At 53.7% G+C, this 19,499-nt stretch overlaps 2 protein-coding genes across 8 annotated transcripts in view; one reads left to right on the top strand and one right to left on the bottom strand.

The window, feature by feature from the left end:
- ABCC1 (ATP binding cassette subfamily C member 1) overlaps positions 1 to 1,529 on the top strand; it is a 135,568-nt gene extending 134,039 nt beyond the window's left edge. For all 3 annotated transcript variants that reach the window (XM_036020890.1, XM_028511155.2, XM_036020888.1), the window contains one exon: positions 213 to 1,529. In XM_036020890.1, the coding sequence (XP_035876783.1) occupies positions 213 to 321 (109 nt within the window). In that variant the 3' untranslated portion in view covers positions 322 to 1,529. The remainder of the gene's footprint in view (positions 1 to 212) is intronic.
- Positions 1,530 to 3,434: 1,905 nt separating this feature from the next.
- The window catches only part of ABCC6 (ATP binding cassette subfamily C member 6), a 53,852-nt gene continuing 37,787 nt past the window's right edge, over positions 3,435 to 19,499 (bottom strand). For 4 of the 5 annotated variants that reach the window (XM_036020891.1, XM_028505380.2, XM_036020892.1 and 1 more), the window contains 10 exons: positions 19,099 to 19,306; positions 17,099 to 17,409; positions 14,761 to 14,960; positions 12,588 to 12,714; positions 11,388 to 11,489; positions 10,438 to 10,587; positions 9,763 to 9,921; positions 9,521 to 9,687; positions 7,513 to 7,707; positions 3,435 to 7,233 (listed from right to left, as the gene is read on the bottom strand). In XM_036020891.1, coding sequence (XP_035876784.1) covers positions 7,125 to 7,233; positions 7,513 to 7,707; positions 9,521 to 9,687; positions 9,763 to 9,921; positions 10,438 to 10,587; positions 11,388 to 11,489; positions 12,588 to 12,714; positions 14,761 to 14,960; positions 17,099 to 17,409; positions 19,099 to 19,306 — 1,728 coding nt within the window. In that variant the 3' untranslated portion in view covers positions 3,435 to 7,124. Of the gene's footprint in view, positions 7,234 to 7,512; positions 7,708 to 9,520; positions 9,688 to 9,762; positions 9,961 to 10,437; positions 10,588 to 11,387; positions 11,490 to 12,587; positions 12,715 to 14,760; positions 14,961 to 17,098; positions 17,410 to 19,098; positions 19,307 to 19,499 lie in introns of those variants that run through there. The other variant, XM_036020894.1, reaches the window with a different exon arrangement.

Below are 19,499 nucleotides of genomic sequence, written 5' to 3'. Positions count from 1 at the left end.
AAGGTGATGGAGAGTGCCAAAATCACAGGATTTCGATGTTGACTAGAAGTAGGGCTTGAGAATGGGTAACCAGCTGGAGAGCTACTGCAATGGACCTAGCAGAAGGTGCTAGGGCACTGGCCCAAAACAGAGACTTGCCTAGGTGAGCTCTTGGGGACATGAGGTGCCAACCTCTTCCCTACCACTCATGTCTGCATCTCCTCCCCTTGCAGGGTGATCGTCCTGGACAAAGGAGAAATCCGGGAGTGCGGCAGCCCCTCCGACCTCCTGCAGCAGAGAGGGTTATTTTACAGCATGGCCAAAGATGCTGGCTTGGTGTGAGCCCTGGAGCCAGTGCATCTGGATTGACCTGCAGGGCCCGAGTGCCAGTGTCCAGGATGAGTCAGCCTTTTTGGGAACTCAGGCCTCCCATATACTGAAACCAAAAAGAAAAGAAACCAAACCCTAAAATCATCACACTCACAAAGCAGCCACCATCCAGCCCACTGCCTGGAACTGGCTGTGAACAGACAGGAGAGACACAGCGATGCAGCCCACCAAAAACACGCACACCCTTGCCTCTGGTACCCGACAAGATGCACATGTGTTCTCGCACCCCTGGGAATGTTTGCTATTGCTCTTGGTGCTCTGCAGGGGAGCTCTGGCAGCCGGACTTCTGGAGAAATTGGTTGCGTGAAGTATGCTAGTGACCAAATCCAGCCAACTGCCTCAAATCTCTACGGCCAAAGTCTGGAATTCTAAGTACTCGGCCTCTGGCTGCTGTCCTGGCACCTCTGCCATCCTTGTCTAGTCTGCCCAGAATGCTTTGTTTCCTTGGGTCTGCAGCTCAGAGGTGAGGGGCCTGGTAAAGGTCATCCTCATCCTTGGGCAGTGTCCTGAGGGCCTTGGACACCCCTCTGACCAACCCTCTGGTCTTCCTGGCGCTCAGACTCTGGGAACCAACGTCCCAGCCCTGCCCGTGTGGAGACCTGCTTCAGAGACCAGGGGCAGCCTTGCCACCCGCACGCTCCTCACTGACAGGACCCCGCTGGGCTCTCACTGAAGGGGGCCTGGACCTGGAACTCCAGGGCCGGGGGATCCCCCCTCAGCGCCGACTTCCCTCCCCAGATTGGTTGCTCACCTCCTTACCCACTTCAGTCTCTGCTTTTCCTCCTGCCTCTCCTTACCCACTGTTAGGTGGGTTTGCCTCTAGGCACCGGGAAGAGGTCTGCCCATGGTTATGAGGCATTCAGAGTTGAGAGCGCTGGACACCTCCAAGCATGACCAGTCGGTACCGAAAAGAGCTCTGCTGAGTCTTCTCCCTGTTTGTGGATTTCAGTGTCTCACCCGTGGCCTCTGCTCAGCTCTCACAAGTGGCGGTGCAGAGAACCTGACATCTAGCTACCAAGTATCTTCCAGGACAAGAAAAGAACTCAGTCATGAATATCAACAATTTCTTTTTCTTTTTCTTTATTTTAAAGTATTGCTCCTGGGGGAAAAAAAAAACCCCGACTTTAATTTCTTAGGAGGAAGTACTGGGCCGGAGAGAGTGCTCCCGGGGAGTGGCCTGGTTGGCCCGGCCTCCGACAGTCGAGTTGGTCTGTGTGTTCCCGGAAGCAGACAGGAACGAAGACCTTCAGGGCCTGTGCTCCAGGCCTCACAACCGGAGACCAAAGGAAGACCCAAAAAGTAGGGAGAGGTCACTGAGCCCCAAGAGTCAGACTTGCTACGAATGACGTCGCTGACTTCAAACCCAGAGAAGCATCTTTCTTCCTTTAGGTGGAAATATATATTTATTTTTTGTAAGTTATACTATTCTTTCACATTAGATAAACCAAGTTTTTCTTGGGAATCTTTTTGTAATGACTTACACTGGAAAGGAGAACATTTACAAGCAATTTGCAGTAAAAAAATATTTTATTTCTTTCTAAACGATGAGTCCATTTTCTTTGGGGCACTAACATAGGCTGCAGCCGCCTTCTCCGGGAGGCAGCACAGACACCCTGGTCTGTCTCCGTCCTTTCCTGTGGGCAAACGTGTCACCGCCAGTGGGAGCTCTTGTCAGAGGGGAGAACTCAAGGTTAAGAATGGGGTGGGGTTTAGTGGGAAGTCAGCATGTCATGGTGGAGAGAGCCTGGGTTCTGGGGTCAGACGGACCTGGCTTGAGTCCTGCCCTCCTCATTTGCTGGCTGTGTGACCCTGAGCGAGTCACTTAGTCACTGTGCCTCAGATGCCTCATCTGTAAAATGGAGCTGCTTGTACCTGCATGATGAGGTTGTGGTGAAGATGGCGTGCCTATATGACACCGGTGGCCCCGGTAGGGTTCTAAGACTCCAGCAAAGCAAAAGTCGGGTGGCCAAAATTGCCCGTCAAAATCCCTTTGCATTAGGCTAGGCTAGGCTGAGCTGTAGCCATGAACTCTTGGGAATTGAAGGCAAGGGTTTTATTTCTTGCTCATGCATTCCTTGATGAGGGTCAGGTTGGGTGCCCCTGCGGGGTCCTGCCTTCCATGCTGTGACTGAGAGGTCCAGACTCCTCTGGCCTTATGACATCGCCTCTCCAGAGCATTGCAGCACAGCAGGGGAAGGGAGCGTGGAGATGACTCATACCCACTCTTAAGTGTCTCACACGTGAAATGAAGTCAGTTCTACTAGCAGCCTATTGGCCATAGCAAACCACAGAGGAAGCTGGGAAATGTAGGGGTGCATAAGGAAGAGCAATTCATGTGGTTTCTTAATTTTGGCTAGTAAGGTAGTGAGACTGGGGTGTTGGGTTTCTCAGTTTGAGTTGGGTGAGTCTGGATAGTAAGAAGTGCCTGTACTGGGGGAGCATGCCATTTTTGCTGAACCCCAAAACCATGCACCAAGTTCATGTGCAGATGGAGCATCCTAGTGCCATATTCCCTCCAGCACGGCTGTCCCGGATCAGGGGTTGTTGCCTTGCATTAGGGACCAGAGTGTGAAGGTGCTGGGGTGGAGGAAGGGCAAAAAGCCAGTGAGGTTACCGCCATTAGTGAGCAGCACTTGGATGGCCGCATGGACTCAATTTTTAATGTGAGGTGTATTTCTGCCTCAGTGGCTGACCCTGAGTATTAATATCCCAGATCCTCAATAGGGAGTGACCTGGTGTGGGCTTGTGGGGGTGTGTTGTAGTTCAGCCAAGTACTCGGGAGAAATCCTGGGGCTGGGTTCAAGTTCAGTCTGCTTTGTGAAAGGAAGCGGGGTGCGTCTTTAACCCTGAAGAGGGTGGAGCTAGAGGCGCTGAGGTTGGGTTGGGTGGGAACCTTTGCACGTGCTTTACTACCATGGACGTGGGGGGTTAAGCTTTGTTGTGCACCCTGGGCTCAGCACTTTGCACAGCTTTCTCGTGGGAAGGGATTCTCGGGGCTAGACTGGCGTGGGGAACCTGGCCTGATGCTTCTCAGGGTTGAGCTGCTTGCCCCTTCTTTCTTCCAGAATCAGCCAAAACATACAGGATCTGACCACCTCTCATTCCTCCCGTTGCTGCCACACTGGTGCCCACATATCAGCTGTCTCTTCCGTGCCTACGGCAGCCAGCTCAGTGGTCTCCTGCCTCTGCTGCTGGCCAGCCCCTCCCCCCACACTCAGTCTGTTCACCAAGCAGCCGTAGTGATGATGTGAAAGCAGACATCACAATCCTGCTGTGGTCCCCATCTTGGGGCAGCAGCTAGCCTGGCCTCAGGCCCTGCACAACCTGGCTTCCTGCGACCTCTGCCCTCAGCTGGCCCCACTGGCCACCACTCAGGCCAGTCCAACCACACACACCTCTCTGCTGTTCTAGCGTGTGGGGCGCAGTCCTGTGTCAGGGCCTCCCTCTGCCCAGATGTCAGCTTTGCTTGCTCCATTCTGTATTTGATGATGGCAGCTCTGTGAGAGGAGGGCACGAATCTGTTTATTCTTTGCTGAATCCCCACTCTGGAGCAGAGACACACAGCATGTGCTCAGTGACTGCACTTTCTGGTCTGGACTGAACCCTCTGTGCCAGCCCTTGGCCAAGTGTGATGTCACTGGGGCTGTAGAGCTTGATTCTCAGGAGCTGCAGCTTCCTCACTGGTGTGACCGAGACCATCGCGTTCACCTGGCTGGGTAGTTGTGAGGATGAAAGCACCCAGATCGGGGGAAAGCACCCAGCACCATGTCCCACCCTCAGGGCACCTTCAGATGTGGTCATGCCACTCACTCATGTTTTTGACCATCTATCCATCCTTCCGTTCATTTAGTCAAGCATTTGGCATTTATTGAGTCCTCTTGCATGCTCTGCACTGGGTGACGTGTTGGGGAGAATGCACAAATGCCCCGGCTCAGTAAATTATGGGAGCCCTTCTCTTCTGATGGGGTTCTAGGAAATTCCATCTGTATCAATGACCTGGTATTCTAGAACTGAAAAGGTGTTTGAGAGGCAGCATTGCCCAGTGGTTGGGACATGTACTCTGGCACGGGACCACCTGGCTCAGTCCCTACTTAATCTCTTAGCTTTCTCTCTGTGAAAGCTGCCCAATGATAGCACGTCCTCACCAATGCGTCCTAGTGGTGTGCAGAATGACAGCACCACCCTCCCCTGGGGTGAGGATTACCTGAAGGCGTTTACAGCCGGGCTTTGTGTGGGCTCACAGTGATCAGTGGCACATGGGTGCGGTTAAGGGCCTACTGAGAGGCACTGACCAGGGAGGTCTGTGTGTGGCTTTCCTGGATCTGTGTCTCACTCGCCAGCCTGCTGGCAGGAGCCCACAGCAGGGGGATTAATGGTCTGGATGGCGTGCAGGCCAGTCTCCCAGGAGCACTGGTGTGGGCCAGCAGCAGCCTTGTTAGCAGGCTCTCGTGGGCACTGGCTCCTGTGGCCCACACTCTGCTCCCTGGCAAACCACCTCCCTCCGTGAAAGTAGGCTTTGTGACCCTGGAGCGATCCCAAGTGAGTTTGCCAAATATGCAGCTGCTGCTGCCTTTGCCTGCGGTCTGTGCCGGGATGTCGGGTGGCTCGGCTCCTGTCAGAGAAACGAGAAGTGCTATGTCTGGGCCCGCTCCGTGCCTCCAAGTTGGACAGACAACTGCCATGGGATGAGTTGGACTTTGGTGTTGGATAACTCCAGGGGCAGATCCCCAGTCTGCCACTTACTAACTGGGGGTTACCTTGGCAGGTCACATCAACCATCTGAGCCTCAGTTTCCTCATCTGCAAATGGAGCTAGTAATGGGGAACCAGTACTTTCTAGGCATGACAGGGGACCAGCAAGGCATGTATAGACTCCCTATCTGAATTTGAGGTCATCAAAATGTGCTTGTGGCCACATCTTGGCAAAGGGAGGTAGAAGCTGCAATTAAATCTAGATTACTCTGGGCTGAAAACCTGCGTCAGGACTTTCCATTAGAAAGTCCCCGTGATCTGACTGAGACAGAGCAGGCTTTGTGTCCTGGCAGGCAGGTGGGGGTCCACAGGCCCCTCCTGACACACCAACACAGCTGTCGCCCGAGCATCAGTGGATTATTGATGGCGGTGGATCAGGTTAGCCCAGTGACTCTCAGCAGGTGATTTGGCAGGGTCTGGAGATGGTTTTATACACAACTGGAGGTAAGGGCATACTGGCATCTAGAGGGTGGAGGCCAGAGACGCTGCTAAACACCCTGCAGTGCACAGGGCGGCCCCACAACAGAACCCTCTACCCCGCATGTTGCTAGTGATGGTTAAAGAAATCCTGGTGCACATCTCTCTGCTGCCCACAGAGGCTCGCAAATGCAACAGTAGTGGTAACAGTGAACGTTTGTTGAGCACTTACTTTGTGCCCACCTTAGCTCTGAACACATTTCCATGTATTACTTTATCCCTGTAGCAACACCTTGGGGTCTGTGAAGGACCTGGGGTATTCCCTGTCCTGGTGCCTGAGGCTGGTTTGATGAGCCTCACGTTAGAATCGTGACTGCTGTCAGAAATAGGCTGGATGTACACGCTGTACACTGTCCTTCATGGAAGCAGGTGCTGGACCTTTACTATCCCTGACCTCTGACCTCCAACAGCATCTCCCACACGGCCCCCTCGGGAGCAGACATGAACAGAAATGCCCAGGCTACTTTTGGGGCTCCCTGGAGAAGCCCGGAATTTGGTCTTAAACAAACAAATGCACGGCACGTGCCAAGTCCTGAACAGATTCTTCTGGTGGGGGCCACATCCCAGCTCCTCCCCTCTCCCCTTGGTAACAGCACCTGCTGGTGGGAGCTTGTGCCTGGAGGGACCCATTCCTGGTGTGGGTCGTGGCTCGTGTGTCCAATGTGAGCAAAATGCCCCTTGGGGCTCATGTGCAAGGGTGGGAGGAGCAGCAAGAGTCCCAGGGCGTGTTGGAGTCATGTGGGGAGCTCTAAAACTGCACGGTATACCGAAAGGGAGAACTCACCAGGGGTTGTGGGGGTGGGAGGGAGGGGTGCGGTGACAAAATAGCAAGCCCAGGGGTCATCGTGGTGATGGAAGCGTTCAGCATCCCAGCTGTGGTGAATGCCGCCCATACATGTGACACAACTGTGCAGAAGTCACACACACACACACACACACACACACAAGTACAAGTGAAATGGGAAATCTGAGCAAGATCGGTGCATTGTACCAATGTTCACATCTGGGTGTGATATCGTACTAGCGTTTTTCAAGGCATTGCTTTTGGGGGGAACAGGGAAAGGGCACATGGGCCTTCTGTGGATTATTTCTTACAACTGCTTGTCAGTCTGCAGTTAGTCATCTCAAAATAAGGGTTAATTTGGAAAAGTACACACAGCATTGCCTCAGTCCCAAGGATAATGATTTCATCGATTTGCTGTGAAGCCTGGGTGCGGGCAGGTCCTGTGGTCCGAGAGTGAGTCCAGTGGGCAGCCAGGGCTGAGAGCCACTGTCCACTCCGGCTCCAGGGTGGACAAGGCTGGATGGGCTCTGGTCAGGCCAGCCTTGGGGGTTGCTGCATCCTCCCGGTCTGTCATGGTTGAGCGTCCACTTTCCCTGCCATTCTCCCCCGCTCCGCCCCCAGAGAGCAGAGAGGGGTCTGGACCAAAAACCACAGTGCCACTGATGACCCCCAGGTCTCTTGTATTTCCAGGGCATCGCACGTCTGTCCGGGTTGGCGTGGCAGGAGGGCTGAGGGGTCTGGGCTCAGACCAGGCCTGACTCCTGTGCCAGCCTGTAAAACAGGCCCTTCTGGGCCAGCAGCTGGGCAGGACTGCCACTCTCCACCACCTGCCCCTTGTCCATGACCAGCACCCTGCAGGGGAGAGGGAGAAAGGACACACCCTGGGTACTTGGCCACTCTGAGAGCCCAGCATGCCTGCTCCGAGGTTTGCTCCCCAGGAGCCTTAGCCTTCTGAGCAGTTTCCTGGCCCTGACAGCTGGTGGGAGGCATCTGTGGGGCGTGTCCTTGGGCTCATCCCTCCCCCTTTGGGCATCAGCCCTGCCCCCTGTCCAGTGGGCACTTTCTAATCCATTCCAGTGCATCTCTTCACCACTGCAGGGGCCCCTGGGGCCGGCCGCAGGGGGGACCTACCTGGCACAGCCCATCACGGAGCGAAGGCGGTGGGCAATGAGCAGCACTGTGCACTGGGCAAACCAGCTCCCCAGGGCGGCCTGCATCTGGAGCTCCGTCCCCGGGTCCACGGCGGCCGTGGCCTCGTCCAGGATGAGGATCTGGGTTTTCCGGAGAAGGGCACGTGCCAGACACAGGAGCTGCTTCTGGCCCAGACTGGGAACAAGTGGGACAGTCAGGCCAGATGTTTGGGTGCCCGCACATAGGGTTTGCAGGGTGTGCCCACAGATGGGCCCCCACAACAGCGCAGGCATGGGGGGTGTGCACGTGCGTCCCCACATGTGGGTACCCAGTCCACAGAGCTGGTAGGAGTCCCCACCCTGCCATTTTGACCAGAGTAACTTTAGGCAAGTCATTCAAACCCCCTGTGCCTCTGTTTCCCCATCTGTGCAATAGCTCGCTCTGTGCCAGACACGTACATCCTTGCATGCTGTGTATATACTGGCCCGACCTTCATAAAGACCACAAAGCTGGGTGGTGTATTAAATGGTCTCTCTGCTCTGGGTTGTGAGGATGAGATAAACCACAAAAGTGCCTGTCACAGGGAAAGCCTTCAGCATGCAGTGGCTTCTCTTCCTCTAATTACAAATGGAGAAGTTGAGGCTCAAAGCCTCGTGGCCGGTGCCCCCAGGGCATCTGCTCCCTGCAGTGCTCAGCCTCCTCTCACAGTAAACACTACCGAACCAGAACCTGCCTTGGCCGTGCAGGTGCCGGGTGCCGGAGCCTTGCTGCAGCCTCACCCCCGGACCAAGCCCCGGGCGTGTCTCAAGCCGCAGATGCTAACTTTGTGGAATGGGATTAGCGTGAGAGTGCAGCTCACAAGACTAGAACGAATGTTTGTCGTTCTTATGTGCCAGACATGTCTCAACAACTTTACACACACAACCCAATCCTCGTACAGGTAGGTAGGTACTAGTAGTGTCATTTTACAGATGAGGAAACCGAGGCACAGGAGATTAAGTAAATCGCCCATGGTCCTACAACTGGTAGGTGGGGGAGCCCGGATTGGAGGCCTGTCTGTGCTCTGAGCCACCAGGCTGCCCTGTGTCTCTCGTGAGAGGGAACCACCGCCACTCACAGCCCTGCACCCTGATGCCTTCGGGGGCAGGTGGGCTTTAGAGCGTCTTGGTTTTTTAAAAGACATACACCTGTACCCTGTGTCCATGACAGCAACATTGACAATCGTCAACAAATGGAAGCAACCTAGTGTCCACCTAAAGGTGAATAAATAAGCAAAATGTGGCACAGAAATGCAGTGGGATATTGCTGGGTCTTAAAAAGGAAGGACATTCTGACACCTGCTCCAGCATGGGTGAACCTCGAGGACATTGTGCTGAGTGACATAAGCCAGTCCCAAACAAGACAGATAAGGAAACATTCTTGACAGTGAAGTACCTAGAGCAGGCAAATTCATAGACTGTGGTTGCCAGGGGCTGGGAGGAGGGGGAAATAGTTCTTTAAGGAGTCCTAAGTTTCCGTTTTGCAAGATGGAAAAAGTGCTGGAGACGGGTGGCACAGGGAGGTGGACATACTCAACGCTGCTGAAGTTCACACAAGTGGGTAGGATGGTAAATTTTATGGTGTGTGTTTTACTACATTAAAAAAAAAAGCTTTTTGAGGCATGCCTGACACCCTCAGTGAGCATGGGGTCAGTGCCCGACCCCATCCACATTGTTCCTCCAGCAAAACAAGCGCTGAGCGGGGCAGCTAACGACCGACCGTGAGTAGCCTCGCAGCGGTCAAGGTAGGGTTCTGTGCCCAAATACATTTGGAAGCCGAGTTTAGGAAAAGAAAACATGATATTCAGAGACTGCATTGGAGTTTGGGACTGCTGGCCAGGGGTGGGGCCCCACCACTGTGATTCCTGACAGAATGGGGCTGACAATCTACCAGGAGGGCACATTTCCAGGGTGGACTGCCCCTGGGGGACCTTTGGCCACACGGTCCTGGCCGTGGCGGGTGATCCTACCTGAGGTCATCGCCTTGGTCGGCACACTTGTACTGCAGCTGGCCGGGCAGGCTGGCCACCAAGGCTCTGAGCTGCACCGTCTCCAAGGCCTCCCAGATGGCTTCGTCTGTGTGCTCCTGCAGCATGTCCAGGTTCATCCTCAGAGAGCCGGGGAACAGGATGGGGTCCTGGCGGGGGGGCGGTGGGTCAGAGCTGGGCCCGGCCGTGCTCCCACCTCTGCCCGCCCTGCCCCCAGGCCTCACCTGGGGGATGATGGTGATCCTGGACCGCAGCGTGTGCAGCCCCACGTGGACGATGGGGACCCCGTCGATCCAGATCCCACCCTCAGCTGCCTCCAGGAGCCGCAGCAGGCCCCCGGCCAGGGAGGACTTCCCGGCCCCCGTCCTGCCAACGATGCCCACCTGCCAGGGGATGGGAGGGCAAGGCCATTGTGACTAGGCCTGGCCAGGAGAAGGCAGGCCAAAGCCTAGAGGGTTCCCGGGCGTCTCTGAGAGATATCTCCCCTGTACCCAAAATCTATCTGTCCCTCCAGCCATCGTCCTTTTGAGCATCCACCCTTCCATCTGTCCACCTTTCCTTGTATCTGTCCATCGGTCCACCCAGCTTCTGTCTGCGTATTCTTCTCTATCTTCCCCCCAACCAACATCTCACCATCTTCCCCCACCAACATCTCGCCATCTTCCCATCTATTCCCCCAACCTTCCTTCCATCCCCCTACCCTTCCTCTGTTCTTCTATGCACAGCCCTCCATCACCCCTCATCCTTCCTTCCTTCCTTCCCCATGTTTTCCTCTGCACGTCCCATCCTGGAGACGAGGGGCCCTGAGGTGGGGATGTGGAGGAGGCCCCAAGGCCCTGAGCACCAGCTTCCTCGTTGCCTGGCTCCCACGAGGAAGAAGATGTGGAAAAGCTGCCCACCTTCTCTCCTGCGTGGACCTTGAAGGACACACCTCGCACAGCCAGTGGGAGCTCAGGTCGGTGCCTCAGCCCCAAGTCCCGGAACTCAATTTGCCCCCCATGAGGCCAGGGGGGCGGCTGGGCTGGACAGGTAGGCAGCGTCCAGGGTGCCTGCGGCAGGAAGGGACACTGGGTCAGAGAAGCCCTTCTCCCAGGCTTCTCACAGAAAGGTCCACTCTTTAAGCCTCAGTTTCCTCTTCTGTAAAATGGGCATATTTACTGCTATTTTATAGGGACCTGGAACAGAGCAAAGCTAAAAACAAGTAATATCTAGTATCTTAAAAATAATGCTGGTGTTGGCTATTCTTTATCTTTTAAAATTATTATTAGCCACTATTAATTGTCCAATAATGTACTCTATTACTCTGGTAGGGCTAGGACCTCTTTTTTGTCTTTGTGAAGTGGGTGGGCCTGGGCAGGAGGGAGCCCAATGCTGCCACTGCCACTCCTGTGACCTTGAACGGGTCACCCCACCCCTTGCGCCTCAGCTGTGAAATGGGGCTAGTAAGAGCGGTGGCGTGCATCGAGCGAGTGTTGTAGCGTGCCAGACACCGTACAATGTTCTTTATTACGGGATCTCATCTGACCCTTGCAGGACACCCAGCGTCGCTAGTGGCTGCGCTGCTCTTCTGTTCCTGTTGTGTTGCTCCCATGTTGCTGTTACGTGGCTGTGACTCCATCCCCTGTCACTCAGAAGAATGACCTGCTTGCCCAGTTGAGGAAGCAAAGAACCCAGGATCCGACCTGGCTCCAGACCCCACGCTCTCAGCCATTACTGCGGCCCCGGCTGGGACTCCGGCCTGCAGTGGCGGGGGCTCCAGAGCCCCTGGCAGACATCCACCTTGGCCCACTGCCCTTTGCTGTAAGTCCCAGGTGGGGCAGACCCTCCGGCCCCAGGGGCTACCCATCACCTCCTTGGGTGTCCGGGCATAGTCCTCCATCCGCTCCACCGACACGATGCTGCTCTCCAGGTCTGTCCAGCTGCGAACAGCCCACTGCAGCGTCTGGGTCACCTGGTGTGAGAGGACACCTCAGGCTACTTGAGCAAAACCGCCCCGCAGGCTTGCTCAACTCCCCTGAGGCAGGGCCCCGGGGCAGAGGAGGGGACTGGACTTGGCTACAGCCACCAGGACTCCTGTCCTTTCAGTACAACCAGGGTAAGCAGAGCAGACAGGAGCCCTTGGACACCAGCTTGTCCAACCTATCTTGACACAGGTGGGGAGACAGGACCAGAGAGGGTGCATGGCCCTCCCAAGGGCACCCAGCAGGAACAGGCCCCCTGACTTCTGTTCTGAGAGATTTCCCTCCATTGATTGCTCTTCCCACTTGGAACCGTGCCCACCTCCTCACCAGGGTGCAACTGTCCTCCCTCCTCTCCCCAAACTCATTTCCCTCCACCCTCTCCAGCCACACCACCTGCTTGCTGTTCTTCTAACACACTAGCCACGCCCCTCTCTCCCTCCCAGGGCCTCTTCTCCTGCTGTTCCCACCTCAGAAAAGCTCCCCCTCCTGCCTCTCTCCCTCACTTCCTCCAGGCCACGGCTCACAGCCCCTTCCTCAGAGAGGCCGTCTGGGCCGGGCCGTGCAGGAGAGTAATGCCCACCCCCCATCATGCTCTGACCTCTCACCTTGCTTGATCCTTAAGTTTAGTTGTCTCAACTGTAAAATGGGGTTAATGATAGTACCCCTGATGGGATTGGGGGCAGGATTAAATGAGTCAATGTTTACAAAGCTCTTAGAACAATGCCTCATTCATAATGAATGTTACGTACGTATTTTTTTCTTCATAGATTTCATGACCTGACATCAAAGATTGTTATTAGTAGATAACAAAAATTTAACAATGCACTGGAAATGCATTCTGTATACTTTATCTCAGCTAGTGAAGTGGAAGGCTCACTACCCCATTTTTCAGATGAGCACACTGAGGCTCGGGGCCAGTAGACTCCTGCTCAGGGGCCAGCAGTGTCACCTCAGCTAAGCTCTTGTAAGAGCTGCATTTTCCTCACTGGTTGTGCTTTAGACTCGGACCCTGGAAGGTCCTGCTGGCAGGGCTCTGTCTGTCTTGCTTCTGCCTGCACCCAGAAGTCAGGCTGGGGTGTTGGGAGTACCTGGAGGGCGGCGGAGACAGAGAAGCCCACGAGGCCGGCGCTGAGATGGGCCTTGCTCAGCACAGCGCACACGGCAGCGGCAAACACCAGCACGTTCCCCAGGAGCTCCAGATTGGCAGCGAGCCACCTGTGGGGTGGGGCAGGTAACAGCGGGGTCAGCAGGAACCTTCTCCGTGGGACCTGCCCCTTTGGCCACAAGGACTGATCGTGGTGCCAGCATGAGAGCCCACAAGGGTCTCTTCCACACCCCAGGCCCCACCAATGCTCGTTAGGTGGGGGAAGTTACTGTCCTCTCTCACCTGTGCCCAGCTCTGGGCTTAGTACACAGTGGGTACTCTAGTAAAGCTTTGCCATGCTGCCAATATTCTGTGCTTGGGGTAAGCCAAGGCATATATCCTTGTGCTTCCTGACCGAACCCAACCTCCATGTTCACGTGGCCAACATCTTATGTTCATGTTCAGTCAGCTCCAACATCACCTCCTCACAGAGCCCTCCTGGGTTGCTCCTCCCTTTCTCTCTAATACATCACTGATTACTTCCTTCATGGCAGTTATCAGTCTTTGTAATGGAACCATTTAATCAGTCCTTGACACTCATTCTCCATCAGTAGATTATGAGCTCCCTAAGGTCAGTGACTTTGTCTCATTCAGGGCTCCGTCTCCAGTACCTGGCATAGATCCAGCCCAGAGTAGGGCCCAGCAAATACATGCTGGGTGGAGGAATAAATGCTCACCACCTTTTATTGAATTTCTACTCTACCATTCATTCATTCATCCATTCCACAGATACGTATTGAGCACCTACTATGTGCCATGCATATTGGAGGTGCGGGAGACATAGCCATGAATCAAACATTAAAATCCCTGTCTTAGGAAACTCTGGGCTTTACTACATATAACAGCTAGTCCTCCTAACAACCCTACAAAGGGGAACATTCCTGTCCCCATTTGACAGCTGAGAACGCTGAGACTCAGAAGGGTTAGTTATTTGTTTAAGCCCAGACACATAACAAGCACCAGGGTTTGAAGCCACAACTGTCTGAATGATACCAGAAAGCACAAACCCTTTCCAACAGGTCATGCTTCCTTTCAAGGAACCAGCTAACAAATGAGTAAATGAAGGGTGAGGTCTCCCAGTTCCTAGACAGCTGGCCTTGGGGGAGTCCCTTTGCTTCTTTGAACCCAAGTTTACCCATCTGTGGAGTGAAGTAACATCTGATTCATTACAATTGAGAGGTTTAAATGAGATGCCACATACAGCATAGCAATCACTGAGCCTTGCACATAGTAGGTACTTCTAATTGTTTGCAAGGTTTCTCCTCCCTAGGCTAGAACTCTAGGAAGGGACAGGGCAGGTTAGTCAGAAGGCATATGGCATTGAGATTCTGTTCACAGCTACAAGGCCTGAAAGCCCCAGCTGACTGGGGACCTGGGCAGAAAGGAGAAAAGAATTCACATTTATTGAGTACCTACTGTGTGCTTGACCCTCTCTCCATACTCTGGCACCAGACTCCCTGGGTTCAAATCCTGGTTCCATATATTCACCTTGTGGCCCTGGGCAAGTTCTTACATCTCTGTGCCTAAGATTCACCATGTATAAAACAGTCTCTGCCTCATGGGGTTATTAACAGGATTAAATAAATTCAATCCATGTAGATTGCTCAGAACTGTGCTGAGCAGGTAGTAAGCATGTTACGAGTATTAGCTATGAGTGTATTTACTTAATCCTCATAGCCACTCTATGAGTACAATCCCACTTTGACAAAGAGGTTATGTAACTTGCCCAAGATTACCCAGCTCATTAGCTGTAGAGCTGTGTCTGTCTATGCTCAAAGTTTGTCTCTTATTCTTGCTTAGTACTCAAAAGAGGCTGAGGATGCTTATGTAGCTGCCTTGTCACCAGAGCAAGAGAGGCTGGTCCAGTGGCCTGGCCACAGAGACTTCTTTCCTCTTGCAGACATCTGTGCCTCCTCGCCTACCTGCTCTTGAGGACCCCTCAGGCCAGGTTCTGTCTGCTCACAGTGTCAGCCAAGTGCACTCATGGGATGTAGCCTCAGCTTTATCCCCAACTTGCTGCATGACCTTGGGCAGGCCACTTGACCTCTCTGACCACACGGTATGATACTCTCTGGGGATACAGATAGATTGCAAGGCCTTCTTTGCCCCCTTCCTACCTGTCAGCCACCAGCCGTGGGAAACTGACTCGCTGGCTTTCATTCATGTGGGCATTGTTCTGAGCCATGAAGGAGCCCTGGGCCCGGAAGGCTCTGACCACTGCACCGCCCTGGAATGTCTCTGCCACGTGGGAACACACGAAGGAGTGCCTGGCTGACTCCAGGCGTCTGAGCTGGCACGAGGTGGCCACGTACAGGCTCTGAAGTGGGGCAGGTGAGGAAGGGAGAAGACACAGACACAGAGAGGTGGTTTGAGAAGCACAGGGAGCCCTAAGTACAGGGTCCCAGACCAGGCTCTGTTGCTAGCTTGCTGTGTGACCTTGGACCAGTTGCTGACCCTCTCTGAGCTCCAATTTCCTTGGAGTTCCATGGTTCTTTTAAAAATCATCTGGGAAGCTTCAAATACCCCAACCCGGAACTATTCAATCAGAATCTCTGGTGTTATCACATTGGCCTTGATATTTTTAAATCACCTTCTGGGTAATTCTAGGGTACAGATAGGGTTGGGAAACCACTGATCTAGTGTAAATGTCTCATTCCCAGCTCTAAGGCCAACTGCTTCCCTTAGAGCCAGTTACCATGGGGACAAAACCATAAAGGACAAGGAAAGTAGTCAGCCAAGTCGAATTCATTTATTTGACTTGATGGTCACATGCCAGGTGCTGGGAACATAGTGAGGCACAGGTAGTATATGTTGTTTTTTGATTTGAGATTGCAGGTGTATACAGCTGGCAGGCAGTGGGGAACATGCATTTGCTGAACACCCAGGCTGCATGCCAGGCTCTTTATAGTGTTCAGTAATTGTGAGGTGGCAACAGTGGTGTTCACAGTTTACAGGTGAGAACACCTGAGGCTCAGAGGGATTAAGCAGCTGGTCCAAGCCTCTATCTCCAGTAAGTGGTAGGGCCTGGATTCAAACCCACCTCTGCCTGACTCCCAAGCTCTCGACGGAGAACTAGTCCCACCCCAAGTCAAGAGGACCTAAAGAAGACCTGGGATACTTGTGGAGAACTGTGGTGGCCATGGTTTTTGTCTGCCCACCAAGGTTGTTCTACTCTATTCCTGATTTCTAGGGGTGGGCCTGTCAATCGTGGTTAGGTGGTCACAGAACACAGCCTAACCAGTCAAAGTAAGCTATCCCTTCAGTCCCAGTGATCAGCTCAGGGATGAACATGTGCTCTATAAGGGGCCAATCAGAATCTTCCCTGGGATTGATATACTCATAGGAATGCTGAGCTGGAGAAAAGGTTTCTTTGTGCTGGGGGTGCTAAGGTGGGGTGCTGTGAGCAGAGGGTTGCCAGGGGCTATCAGAGCTGCCCCCTGAAAAGACAGCGTGTGCACAACTGGGCCAAATAGAGCTAAGCCAGTGGTTCTTAAACATTGGACTGTATCAGAATTACCTGGAGGCTTTATTAAAACCCAGATTTCTGCCCCGACTGGCATAGCTCAGTGGATTGAGCGCGGGCTGTGAACCAAAGTGTCGCAGGTTCAATTCCCAGTCAGGGTACATGCATGGGTTGCAGGCCATAACCCCCAGCAACCGCACACTGATGTTTCTCTCTCTCTTTTTCTTCCTCCCTTCCCTCTCCAAAAATAAATAAATAAAATCTTAAAAAAAAACAAACTTGCTAAAAAAAAAACCAACCAGATTTCTGGGCCCAACTACTATAGTGTCTGAGTCAGTAGGTGGTGGGCAGGGCCTGAGAATTCGCATTTCTAACCAGCTCTCAGGTGATCCTCTGCTGGTCCAAGGCCACACTTTGAGAACCACTGAGCAAAGAGAGTGACTGCCTCTTGGTGACAGCCGGCCATTGCACCTACTGTACATAAGCCATTAAATTCTGTTCTTCTGTGTAAGCTAATTCAAGTTGGTCTCTGGCTTGGGCACTGAAAGAGTCTAGCCTAATACACAGTCTTTGAGACCTTGCAATGCCTTCTTGGTTTCCAGATAACTGGAGAAGAGGAAGCTCATTTCAGCAGCAACAGGACAAAGTGTTAGATATCAAGAACTTTGATGTGAACCTTTGGGAGACACAGATAGCAGAGGTGTTAGAAACAGACTGTGGGTGGTAATGGGAGGGAAGTGGGGAGGGTTGGGTGGGTGGGCTGGATTGGGAGTAAAAGGGAGAAAACTGTACTTGAACAATGATTAAAATTTTTTAAAAAATTAAAAAAAAAAAAAAGAAACAGACTGTGGAGTCTCTGCCTCTGGGGATTCTTCCCAGGGTGCCCCCAACTGCCCAGCTGGGCAGAACCTCTTACACCGATTCCTGCCCAGGAAAAGGACTGGCTGAGGCGACCTCAGCTGGCCCCAGGAGCCTTCCCAGCCTCTCCTTACCTGAAACCCAGTGTAGAGGAGCAGCAGTGGCAGGATGGCCATGACGGCCAGCGGGGTGGCCACTGTCACCACCAGGCTGACCTCCAGGAGCCCAAAGGTGTAAATCAGCAGGGACCGGAGTTTGTCAGGGATGTCCACATCTACTATGTCCGTCTCCTTGGAGAAGCGGTTCAGCAGGTTCCCGACGGGCGTCTGCTCAAAGAAGCCAATGGGAGACCGTGCCACATCCCACAGCAGCCTCTGGAAGAGCAGGCTGGAGGCCCGGATGCCCCCGAGGATCACTGTGGCCATGGAGGCGAGCAGCCCTGCAGCTGGGGGGAGAGAGGGGGTCAGGGTGTGAGGGCTGGAGACCTCGCCCACCCCGTGGTGGCCATCCTGTGATCTGGCCACCCTCATCACCCCGTCCACCTGGAACCTTAGAGTGTGATATTATTTGGAAAGAGGATCTTTGCAGACGTTATTAGTGAAAGACATTGAGATAATATTCTGGATTGAGGGGGGCTTCTAAATCCAATGACTAGTGTCCTTTTAAGAAGAGAAGCCAGAGAGAGACACAGAGAAGGTGTTGTGAAGACAGAGGCAGAGACGGGATTGACATGCCACAGGCTAAGGAGTGCCAGGACTGCCGGCAACTGGCAGAAGCGAAGACAGAGGCATGGGATGGATTCTCCTTCAGAGCCTCCAAGAGGAACCAGTCCCGCCAACACCTTGATGTGGGACTTCTGGCTTCCGAGCTATGAGAGGATAAATATCTATTGGTCTCAGCCGGCAGTCCCCAACCTTTCTGGCACCAGGGATGTTTCATTTTTCCATGGACTGGGGAGCCAGGGGTCAGGGGGAAGGTTTTGGGATGATTCAAGTGCATTACATTCAAGCTCACCTCCCGCTGTGCGGCCCAGGTCCTAACAGGCCCAGGTGGGTACCAGTCCATAGCCCGGAGGTTGAGAATCCCTGGGCTAAGCTACCAAGTCTGTGGTGTTTTGGTTTACGGTAGCCCTAGGAGATGAATATATCCACTTCCTCCCAGTGCCAATCTATGTGCTTGGAATGGGTCTGACTTCACTCCCTGTTTCTGGGTCGGGGCAAATTGTATCCCTGGCCAACGCAAACCATTGCAGTTGGTTCAGCAATGAACACATGACCCAAGTCAGGCCAATGAGAGTGAGACCTGGACTTTGCTAGGGCTTTTAGGCAAGAGGTGCTTGCTTTTTTGAGGCATCCAAGCTGGAGCTGTGGGATACTATCTTATAACTAGGGGGAGAAGGCTGCCTGGACAGGAAGCTATCACAGGAAGAAAATGGAGCCATTCTGACAGCCTCATTGGACCCCTGGATCCAGCCATACCTGAAGCTAGTTATCTGTGGATTCCAGTCCTATAAGCTAATAAATTCTCTTGCTGCTTAAACAAGTTTGAGATATATAGGTATATAGTTAGTGTATTAGAGCTATGTAGTTAGTATCTTTATTAATTTCAAATGGAGCAGACTTCAGATTAAGGAAAATTATCAGGGAAAAAGAGGGGGCATTGCCTAATGATAAATGGGTTAATTCTCCAAGAAGACATAACAGTTCTTTACGGGTTTGTCCCTAACAACAGGATATCAAAATACACAGGGCTCATCTGGATGTTTGGGGTGGGGGTGCTGAAAGTCACCAGCAGTCAGACCGTGGGCTTGCCCTCTGTGCGGGGAAGAGGAAGAGCCAGCTGCACGGCCGGGTCTGCCCCCACCCAAGTGCTCGGCTGCCCTGACCTCTGGGGGCCGATGGTCTGCATTTGCCCATAAGCCTGGTGGGGACTCCGAGGATCCCGGAAAGGGAGGGATGCATTGTGTCCCCCACGCCTCCCATCTCAAGGACACAGGTCTGGGCTGGGACCGAGGACACTGGCACAGACCCTCAGGGGGGAGAGTGGATGCCAAGGATGGGTGGGCCAAGGAGCCCTGAGCACCACGGGGAGGGGGATGGAAGGATGGAGGCTGAGGGCGGCCAGGGAGGGGTACCTTGGAGGCACCCCAGGAGCCCAAAGACCCAGCCGCGCAGAGCCGCCTGTGTCTGCCGCCCGCCCACGGTGGGGTCGTCCGCCCATAGGCTGAGCCAGTAGCCGCGGCAGAAGGAGGCCACTTGCTGGCAGAAGAAGAGGAAGAGTGCGTAGAGGCAGAGTGGGGTGCCCACAGCTCGCACGTAGGTCAGGTACATGGCGGCCTTCACCTGTAACACACGTAGGGAGGATGGGGGCAGAGGGAGATCCGGGGGAGGGGGGAGGGGGGAGAGGAAAAGCAGGTCAGGCTCCCAAAACACACCTACGGGGCAGATGGAGCCACCATGCAGACCACACAGGCCCTTTCTCAGTACCTCCCAACAGAAGCACCTCTCCATTAGAGGCCTCACCTAGCCTCGGGAC

This window comes from Phyllostomus discolor, chromosome 3 (genome assembly GCF_004126475.2).
Source record: "Phyllostomus discolor isolate MPI-MPIP mPhyDis1 chromosome 3, mPhyDis1.pri.v3, whole genome shotgun sequence".
NCBI classification, from domain to species: domain Eukaryota; kingdom Metazoa; phylum Chordata; class Mammalia; order Chiroptera; family Phyllostomidae; genus Phyllostomus; species Phyllostomus discolor.
The sequence above is the reverse complement of the archived record's forward strand: the minus strand, read 5'-3'. Positions and strand labels throughout refer to the sequence as shown.